Source organism: Theropithecus gelada, chromosome 19 (assembly GCF_003255815.1).
Source record: "Theropithecus gelada isolate Dixy chromosome 19, Tgel_1.0, whole genome shotgun sequence".
In the NCBI taxonomy this organism is placed as follows: domain Eukaryota; kingdom Metazoa; phylum Chordata; class Mammalia; order Primates; family Cercopithecidae; genus Theropithecus; species Theropithecus gelada.
In genome coordinates this window covers 27,084,143-27,094,833 of record NC_037687.1, presented here as the reverse complement: position 1 = coordinate 27,094,833, position 10,691 = coordinate 27,084,143, and the positions used below count along the sequence as shown (strand labels likewise).

The 10,691-nt window shown below is 52.3% G+C and overlaps 1 protein-coding gene across 1 annotated transcript in view; it reads left to right on the top strand.

Annotated features, from left to right (window-relative positions):
• The window catches only part of VRK3 (vaccinia related kinase 3), a 50,602-nt gene that overhangs the window by 35,471 nt on the left and 4,440 nt on the right, over positions 1 to 10,691 (top strand). Inside the window, exons 11-13 of the mRNA XM_025367238.1 lie at positions 889 to 1,021; positions 2,182 to 2,302; positions 9,308 to 9,366. Of these exons, the coding sequence (XP_025223023.1) occupies positions 889 to 1,021; positions 2,182 to 2,302; positions 9,308 to 9,366 (313 nt within the window). The remainder of the gene's footprint in view (positions 1 to 888; positions 1,022 to 2,181; positions 2,303 to 9,307; positions 9,367 to 10,691) is intronic.

Below are 10,691 nucleotides of genomic sequence, written 5' to 3'. Positions count from 1 at the left end.
TCTCAAAAAAAAAAAAAAAAAAGAAAAGAAGACATGGACTGGGGACAGTGGCTCACACCTGTAATCCCAGTGCTTTGGGAGGCCAAGTCAGGAGGATCACTTGAGCCCAGGGTTTCAAGACCAGCCTGGGCAACAGGGCAAAACCCCATCTTTACAAAAAATACAAAAAATCAGCTGGGCATGTGGCGCATGCCTGTAGTCCCAGCTACTCGGGAGGCTGAGGTGGGAGGATCACTGGAGCCTAGGAGGCTACAGTGAGCCGTGATCGCGCCACTGCACTCCAACCTGGGTGACAGAGTGAAACCCCATCTCAAAATAAATAAATATTTTTGAAAGAAGATTTAGTTAACTTTGTGTATCAGGCAGAAAGCATTTAACTTTTGTTTTAAACTTAGTTAAGCCTCGTAAGAACCCTTTGAGGTGGGGACTATTATCATTTTACAAATGAGAAATCATAGCAGAGAGTAGTATAGCTTACCCAAGGTTGTACCGCCACCAGCGGGCTGAGCTGGCATTTGAACCCAGGCCATCTGGCCCCAGAGTTAATGCCCAGAACTGCTGTTAAAGTGTTAAGTGCTGGTGTCCAACAGGTCTGGTGTGAGGCCTCTGGAAAACAAGAGCCCCTCCCCATCCATATATGTTACCTGGTTATTAAAAAAAAAATGTGGAGTGATGCATAAGAAACTGTTACTAGTGGTTATTTCTGAGCAGTGGGTTTTAGGGGCTGGGAGGAAATATGATGGCTGGTTGGGGTTCTTTTTACTTCACATCGTTTTTGCTATGAGCATGGCTTAGTTTTGTAAGTGAAAAATGTCATCTTTGATGGAATGGTTGTTTTCAGTTGTGCTCCACACCTCCAATCTGTATGGCTTCTCCCTGTGTCCACAGGTGACCTTGGCAGGCTATGGCTTCGCCTTCCGCTATTGCCCGAGTGGCAAACACGTGGCCTACGTGGAAGGCAGCAGGAGCCCTCACGAGGGGGACCTTGAGTTCATTAGCATGGACCTGCACAAGGGATGCGGTACGAGGCCAGGGAAGGGTTTGGGACCATGGAGACATGCTTCTCATACAAGGGCAGCTCTAGGAGTTCACAGCCAGAGACAGCAGGTGGCCACACAGGACAGGCACTAAGGGCGCCAGGACAGGGATCAGGACCACAGACAGCGTCCTGACCACTGTGGGGGGTGGGGGGGGTGGGTAGCGGTTCAGCACCAAGGACAGTGGGAGGCTGGGCACTGGGGAGCCCTGAGTTCCAGAGGTTGGGATTCAGGATCTGGCGTAGACTTGAAAGATGGGAGTTGCCTAGGAGTCATCCAGGAGGGGCTGTTTGAGGAGGTGGTTGGCCACCACGTCTGGAATGTGGGAGGGAAATCTGGGCAGAGGCTCTGCAGTATCTCAGGAGTTTATCAGCTGAAGCCCTGGGAGAAGATGGGATCATCCAGGGAAAGTGTAGAGAGTGGGAAGAGGGCCCGGGGCAGATTTCTTGAGCCCCTCTTTCTCACATCCCTTTATATCATGGCCGTCCACATGCTTGCCACGTCCTCCCACCAGACTGAGCTCCTCCAGGGCAGGGAAGGTATCCCTGCCCCCAGCATCAGGTGGTGGAAGGCCAGCACGGACAACAAGTAGTGCTTGTCGAGTGCTTACACAAAGCGTTGTCTAAATTAAGCATTGTCTTATGCTCAGGAAGCATAAGGAAAATACACCATCCGGGTCTCCCGGCCCTTCCCCACTGAGGCTGGCATTGGTACCCATCCTCCTGGGCTCCCATGTGTTCTGTGTCCTTTGTCACTCAGGTAGTCCCACACCATAGCTGTCTCCCAACAAGGCTGTCATGGGCTGGGACCCGATAAGATCCCAGTCTGAGTTTTCAGAAATCAGCTGAGCCCAGCACATGGATGCTGAGGATTGAATGAGTGCATGAATGAGAGAAGAGTGGATGAGGGTGACCTGAAGAAAGAGGCTGAGGGGATGGTTGAGTGAAAGTAAGTCAGAATGAGAATAAGAGTCAGCTTCTGCCTGCTCATGAAAGTGAATGAGCAGAGAAGACAGCCCATATGGCTGGAATGCTGAGTGCATGAGCGCGTGGTTGAGTCAGTGAGAGAGGGGAAGGAAGGGGGTGGACGCACTGGTGAATGGAGCATCCAGACTGAGGTGCCACCTTTACCCTTCCCTTCCCAGGGCCCTCCCGCCGCAGCGACCTCCAGAGCCTGGGCTACTGCATGCTGAAGTGGCTCTACGGGTTTCTGCCATGGACAAACTGCCTGCCTAACACTGAGGACATCATGAAGCAAAAACAGAAGTGAGTCGGGGGGTCAGCAGAACCCCTGCAGGTGGGCAGAAGCCCAGAGCCCAGCTGGGGGCAGGCGGGAAGGGGAAGTGTCATCTAGCAGAGCCCAAGTCCTCTGAGCTGCACAGACATGTGCTGCACTGTCCACGCAGCAGGCAAGGCAGGGGTTCCGGAGCCACGCTGCCTGGGCTTGGACTCTGGCCCCACCACTGTGGGGTGTTAACGTCTGCAAGCCTCATTATCCTTCTCCATGAGATGGTCTCCTACTAGCGCCCACCTTACGGGACTGCACAAGGGTTCAGGGAAGTCAGGTATACACAGCACTTAGCACAGGGCCTGGCTTGTAGAAAATGCTCATCATGTGTGGGGCACCGTGACTCATTCATTACAAACACGCAGGCAACCTGAGCAGGACAGGCCCAGGCCCTGTCTCAGCACTGGTAGCACCACCCATCCAGTGTTCACACCACCAGATCAGTGCCTTCACCTCTGTGTGTAAACCACCAGGTCTTACCATTGCTGGTTTAAACATTCAGCACCAAAGCCAGTGGACAGCGGAACATATGGGGAAGTTCTGGGGTGAGATTTAACACTAAGGGCATTGAGCAGCTGGACACAGGGAGCTCTAGGGATATGGGTTCAGCACTAGGGACAGCAGGCAGCTGGGCATAAAAGGGAGGCACTGGGGTGTGTGTTCAGCACCAAGGACAGCAGGTGGCGGTACACAAAAGGGAAGTGCTAGGGATGTGGGTTCAGCACCAGGGACAGTGGGCCGCTGGGCACAAAACGGAAGCGCGGGGGTTGTGGGTTCAGCACCAAGGACAGTAGGCAGCTGGTCCTAGCTGGCGTGCTAGGCGTGCACTTCAGACAAGAATAAGAGTACCCAGGCCAGGCACGGTGGTTCACGTCTTAATCCCAGCACTTTGGGAGGCCAAGGTGGGTGGATCGCGAGGTCAGGAGTTCGAGACCAGCCTGGCCAACATGGTGAAACCCTGTCTCTACTGAAAATACAAAAAGTAGCCTGACACAGTGGCAGGTACCTGTAATCCCAGCTGCTTGGGAGGCTGAGGCAGGAGAATTGCTTGAACCTGGGAGGTGGAGGTTGCAGTGAGCTGAGATCACGCCACTGCATTCCATCCTGGGTGACAGAGCAAGACTCCGTCTTGGACTTGTTGCCCGAGTCATCTGGGAGGCAGCTGACCATCTCCGTCTGAAGTGCAGGAGTGAAGTCTAGAGGGAGACTCAGATCCTGGGAATATCTCAGGAGCTGTCAACTGAAGCCCCAGGAGAGGATGAGATTATCTAGGAAATCATATAGAGTGGGAAGAGGGTGAACCCTCCAGTGAATGGCATTGAGTCCCTCATACTTCCCTGTCCTTAGTGTGCTGTGAATTCCTTCCCAGTCCTTCCCTCACGTAAAGCCTTTCTAATTTTATTTTACTCCCTTCGTATCTCCCAACTTCTTTCCCTCAACCATGGACAGCTGCTCAAGCACACTTAACATGTGTTCTGCTGACGTGTTCACTTAGATGTATTTATACCCTCAAAATCGCGTGCTGGCCGTGGTCCTGTGTGTGATTTGCGTAAGTGATATTCCGCTCTGCATCTCATCTGTCTCTGGCTCTCTTCAAATTTAACCCTACCCCTACGTGTGGATCGAGTTCACTGCTCCTGACTGCTGCTTCTAAATCAATTTTCTATAGACATGTCTGTGTCCTTAAACTATATATGGTGGTACTGTGTGTTTAATTTGTATAAATAGTACTATGCTCTAAACCTCATGCTGTTTCTTGCCTTCTTTCACTCAATGTTATGTTTTTAACTTTAGCTATACAACTAGTTCACTACTTCCGAATGCTCCTAAATGTGTTAGTTTAGATGCATCTGTGTCCTTAAAAACTCTGTGACGTTCTTGGGTGCGTGTTTAATTGGCGTATGTGGCACCATGCCCAGAATTTCATCCTCCTTCAGACGAGGGGATGTGTCTCGTCATTTTGACTTCCTCCTACTGACTGTTCAAAGCTAACATTTATTATACACTTGTCTGTGCCAGGCATTGCCCCTGGTGCTTCCCCTGCATCCTCACAACTGTTCTGAGCTGTGTACTCTCATGATCTGTGGCACAGAGAGCTTAGGTAATCAGCCCAGGCCACACAGCTACTCAGCAGGGGCTCCTGGACTCAAACCCAGGCCATTCAACTCCACAGACAGCCCCTGTCACCTACACGCTGCTTTCCAAGTGGAGGAGGCTTATGAGGTGAACTGGTGGTGCCTGGGCCCAGCCTACCTTCACTCAACAAATACTGAACCCCTGCCATGTGCTAGGCTCTGTTCTAGGCCCTGTGGATACAGGAGCCAGTAAGACAAAAATCCCTGCCCTCAGGGAGCTCACATCCTGTTGGGGGAGACAGGAGCTAAAGGGTGAAACACACGGTGTGTCAGAGGTCAGACTGATGGGGATCCTGGGGCCAGGTCCTGGGTGTCCACTGGTGGGACTGTTGGTGGGGGTGTGCAGCACACTTTTAGGTCTGATGTCAGGGGCAGGTCTCACAGCAATGGTAACAGGTAAATTGCCCCCTGAAGGACCATGAAGCTTTAAACAGTGGCAAGAAGGATATCACACACAGTTTGGTGCTAATTTGCCCCAACATCCCTGCAGAAAGAGGGAGGGACAGAGAGGCCTTCAGCCCCCAGACTTCTGCAGGCAACCTCTGCATGGGAAGCCAGCCTCAGAACCCGCTAGACAAGTCCATTGCCCCATTTTCTTGGAGCTTGTTTTCACACTTACTCCCTAGCTTTAACACATGGTGCTGGGGTTTTCTGCTCACACTAGTGAGACAAAGGTGTCTTTTGAAATGAAGCCAGGTGAAAACGATGAGTCACAGAATGAGCAGCCCACTGGAGTCCCCGTGTAAGTGAAGGTAGTGAAATGCTCCCTCACACACTCTGATGGGTTAGCTCAGGACAAGGCTGAGCTGCTCTCACGAGGAGACCCCAAAACACTGCAGCTTCCATGAGGGAGGGTTCACATCTCTAACCAACAGTCCCAAGACAGGAGACTGAGGGCAGTAGCAGCGCCTCAGTTCCCTGTGACACACACACATCCTCCTCTGGATGCAACAGAGAGCACACATTGTGGGTGCCCAAGAAAGAGGGGCGGATCTGGCACAGTGGCTCATGCCTTCCAGCACTTTGGAAGCTTAGGCGGGCAGATTGCTTGAGCCCAGGAGTTTGAGACTCTATCTCTACAAAAACTGTAGCCGGGTGTGGTAGCACATGCCTGTAGTCCCAGCTACTCAGGATGCTGAGGTGGAAGGATCACTTGAGTCCAAGGAGGTGGAGGCTGCAGTGAGCTGTGATTGTGTCGCTGCACTCCAACCTGGGCAACAGAGTGAGACCCTGTCTCAAAATAAAAGAAAAATCATAGTGGAATGAAGAACAACTAAGGAGTGAATGCTGAGCCTGCCCAGGCTTCATTGTGGACACAGAGGTCAGGCAGACGCAGGCCCAGTGTCGGGGGTTCCAGGGCTGGGGGGAGACACGGACAGGAAGCAGGAGCTGCAGGTGAGGGTGGAGGTAGCCCAGCACTGTGGGAGCAGAGGGGAGGCACAGGACCCCGCCGCCGGCTCCTGGAAACCCTCACCTGGGAGATGCCTGACCTGGTCTGTAGGGAACACAAGAGCCTCCCAGGTGGGCAAGGGGGAGGCAGGATTCCTAGGCAGACAGGACAGCACAGCTCTGCACCCTCTCCACTCATGCATTTAGTGCCAGGTTCCTGAGGCCAGTGGCTGTGCTGGACACCCAGGTTAGAATGAGCCCACGGTGCCTCTGCACTCCGATCTTGTCAGGGAAGCCGGTCCCCGAGGCTCCCCTGGGTGGAGTGTTCTCCCCACTCCCCTTCCTAACTCCTAAGAGCAGTCACGTCACCCTTTTCACATCCCCTCACCTAAAGAGACTTGATGAACGTGACGGGTTCACAGAGAAGGCCTGCACTCGTCAACATGGTGCAGGGTGAATAAGAGGTCATGGTAATCATCTCGTATCAATGATAGCAGCATGGATAACAGTAATTCCACAGCCCCAGCTCCAGACCACAACCGTAGAGGGCCAGGCGCACGAAAATGCTCCCTGGAGAGTAGCTGGTGATGTTGACACTGTCCCCCAGACACCCCTCCTCACCCCCAGCCCAGCGTCTCTTAGCCCAGACGGTAGCCAAGGGGACCACAAGGGGGCGATGTTGCTACATGCTCGTTTCCTGGCACCCTAAGGTGCCCTGTGCTAGGACGTTTTACTGGTATACGTGGCCTTTTTCCATTCATTCAACAGATACTCACTTTTTGCACATTATAGTTCATGACAGGCAGCACGAGTAAAAGAAGGAGGAGAGGCAGTTTGAGTCTCTGAGGCTTTCTGGCATTCAAGGCCCATTGCTGGGCAAAGCACAAATGAGAGCCAGCTTTGGACCCGCTCTCAGGGTTCCCCCGCTGGTCAGGGAGAGTCCGCGGCAGGGGGTGGCAGTGGCGTTGCTGTGCAGCGTGTAACGTCCTGTCGATGGCACAGCTGGGCCTTCCTGCGCTTGTATGTCGATGGCTGCCGTGGGACATCCGCGGACCTACACACAGGCCCAGGAGGGACGGAGTTCCTCTGCCTGGAGGGGTCTGGGGAAGACTTCCTAGGAGGCCAGACCCTCGAGCTATATCTCAAAGGGAGAACAGCCACCTGCCAGAGCTCAGGGTGGGGAAGGCCGCCCAGGCATCGAGAGTGATGTGTGCAGAGGCAGATGTGTGTGGATGTGTGGCCTGGTGGGACGAGGAGTCCTTTGGTGTGGATGGGACATGCGATGGGAGAAGGGAGTGGAGAGATGGAGCTAGAGGGTGGCCAGTGTGTGCTGGAGAGCCACGGGAGGCAGGGTGGGCTGTGAGCAGGGAGGGTCAGGGACAGTTGTAAAGAGACCCTCTGGCCGGGCGCGGTGGCTCAAGCCTGTAATCCCAGCACTTTGGGAGGCCGAGATGGGCGGATCACGAGGTCAGGAGATCGAGACCATCCTGGCTAACACAGTGAAACCCCGTCTCTATTAAGAAATACAAAAAATAGCCGGGCGAGGTGGCAGCGCCTGTAGTCCCAGCTACTCGGGAGGCTGAGGCCAGAGAATGGTGTGAACCCGGGAGGCGGAGCTTGCAGTGAGCTGAGATCCGGCCACTGCACTCCAGCCTGGGCGACAGCGCGAGACCCTGTCTCAAAAAAAAAAAAAAAAAAGAGACCCTCTGGGGCCACGTGGAGATGCACAGGAGGCCAGGGAGGAGTTGAGGTCCAGGGAAAAGGGATGAGGCCTGAGATGGGCCCAGATCCATGGGGCAGAGGGATTTGAGGAGCAGGAAGGTGGGGCTGGAGGATAAAGCAAAGGCAGTGGGTGAATCAGGATTTTTCCTGAACAGCCAAAGAGGGGTGCATGTGCATGCACATGTGTGTGTGTTATACATATATGTGTATGTGTGTGTATGTACATATACAGTTAGTCCTGATTATTCAGAGTCCATATGTGTGAATTCTCCTACTCACTAAAAGTATTTGTAACCCCAAATCAATTCTTGCAGTTCTTTCGTGGCCACTTGCGGACACATAGTGTGGAGAAAAATTTTAAACCCCTGACACATGTTCCCAGCCTAGGGAGGTGCCAGATAGCATTCTGCCTCCCTGTTTCAGCGCCTACACTATATACGCCAGTGTCCTTTTCACTGTTCAGTTAATGCTACATTTTTTCCTGTTTTTATGCTTTTTGTCAGCGATTATGCCATTTAAAATGGCCTCAGCCAGGCGTGGTGGTTCACACCTGTAATCCCAGCACTTTGGGAGGCCAAGACAGGAGGATCAGAGCAGCCTGGGCAACATAGTGAGAACCCGTCTCTACAAAAAATCAAACAGCCACCTAGCATAATGCTGAAGTGTTGTCTGATGTCCCGAAGCCTGAGATGGTTAATAATTCATGTGTTGTATCAGCTTTGTTCAGGCATGAGCTACGGTGCTGTTGGCCGTGAGTTTGTGGGGAATTCTTATCATTTCAGGTTGCCTTGGCATTCATTTGAATGTAAGTTGGACTTTCTCATGCCAGAAGCAGGGCTCGGTCACCCTCAGCACAGTTTCCAGTTTTCCACCTCCTCCCAGTTCCTCCGTGTGGTTGACCCAGATATTTCCCTTATGCAGCCGCCTCCGGGGGAACACTTCCCTCCCTATGGGTCAGCCACAGACAGCCTACTTGACGGCCCCGCTGACCACATCCCACTGAACTGTGCAGATGCCACAGTGACCCCCTCTCAGGCACAGCGTGACCTCCAGGAACTCGAGCCTGCTTGCTTTGAACCCACCAGTTAAAATCCCCTCAAAATGTTTGGATACCACCCATTGGCCCCTCATGCAACCACGAGCTCCCTTACCTCTGTGTGTGTGTGTCTGTGTGTGTGTGTGTGTGTGTGCGTGGGACGGGGGGAGGTCACCTTTGGGTGTGTCGTGTGCCCCCAGGACCTGTAAGTAATAAAATCTTTATTTTCATCTTGGATCTTTCCTCATCGTCGAAAGAATCCTCTCCATCTTAAAGATCCCAGGTTAAAACAGAGTTCAGTGCTAATGAATCAACAATGCTTATTACATAAGATGTCTTTCAAAAGAAACATACATAAAACAAGGTGTATTGATTGGGGAAAATGATATGGCCGGAGGCTTGCAGGAGGCCACTGCTGTTTCCCCTGGGAGCAATGGTAGTGGGTTGGTTGATTCAGTGTTCACAGTGGCTTTAGGAACTTAACTTCCCTGGATGGCAGAGGGGACTGTGTATATATCTTAGGCTGTGTGTATATCTTAGGCTGTGTATATATCTTAGGCATTCTGTTTTAAAAGGTTGCTCTCCTTTCCCTTTCACATGTGCTTCTGTCCCTTCAGGTTTACTGATAAGACCTTTCACATGTGCTTCTGTCCCTTCAGGTTTACTGATAAGACCTTTCACATGTGCTTCTGTCCCTTCAGGTTTACTGATAAGCCGGGGCCCTTTGTGGGACCCTGCGGTCATTGGATCAGACCCTCAGGTACGTCCTGAAGGGAGCGGGAACAGGCAGGGACCTGGGCGGGACCTGGTGGCTCAGATCCATCTTGGGGTGGCCTCTCCTTATACCTCTTCCTTTTTTTTAGTTTTCCAAATTGCATTTGTAATATGTACCCATTGTAGAAAGACAAAAATTGTCAAAACATTCACAAGTGCCTGTGAACAACAACAAAACAAAAACACACAAGTGTTTTTTGAGGACAGAGTAATTTTTTTTTTTTTTTAAGACAGGGTCTAGCTCTGTCGCCCAGGCTGGAGTGCGATGGTGCGATCTCGGCTCACTGCAATCTCCACCTCCCGGGTTCAAGCAATTCTCGTGCCTCAGCCTCCCAAGTAGCTGGGATTACAGGCGTGCATCCCCATACCTGGCTAGTTTTTTGTATTTTTAGTAGAGACGGGGTTTCACCGTGTTGCCCAGGCTGGTCTCGAACCCCTGGCCTCAACTGATCTACCACCTCGGCCTCCCAAAGTGCTGGGATTACAGACATGAGCCACCATGCCCAGCCATTTTTATGAACAAAAAATGGGCTCACCCTACATACATCTCATTCTACCTCTTGCTTTTTTCCCTTAACCCTGGGGCCGTCCTTCATGCCCTTCCTTTATAGATGCACCACAGGTTTTATTGACAGCTGCACAGTGGCCATGGTTTGGCCGCACCATAGCTTATAAAGCCAGTCCCTGTCACTCGTCCCTGTCACTGGGTATTTGCACTGTCTCGTTTGGGTGTGGGGGTGTTTGTTGCTGCTGTTGTCTTTGTGCCCCTCCTGAACAGCTTTGATGCTTTTCTCTAAGCTAGAGGCAGAAATGGACAGACAGAAACGGATAGCGTGTCCCCTCTGGCTCTCTAAGGCTCATTTTTGAATTACTTTAAATCCCTGGGTTCAGATCATGGCTCAGCTGCCAAGCACTCCCCTCCAGTTCTCCCTCTGTAAACCTTGGGCCTCAAGGATGTTTAAGCTGGTCCACCAGAGGTTGGAGGTGGAGCTGAGGCAGGGCCCGCCTCTTTTTTTTTTTTTTTTTTTTTTTTTTTGAGACGGAGTCTCGCTCTGTCGCCCAGGCTGGAGTGCAGTGGCTGGATCTCAGCTCACTGCAAGCTCCGCCTCCCGGGTTCACGCCATTCTCCTGCCTCAGCCTCCCAAGTAGCCGGGACTACAGGCGCCCGCCACCTCGCCCGGCTAGTTTTTTGTATTTTTTTAGTAGAGACGGGGTTTCACTGTGTTAGCCAGGATGGTCTCGATTTCCTGACCTCGTGATCCGCCCGTCTCGGCCTCCCAAAGTGCTGGGATTACAGGTTTGAGCCACCGC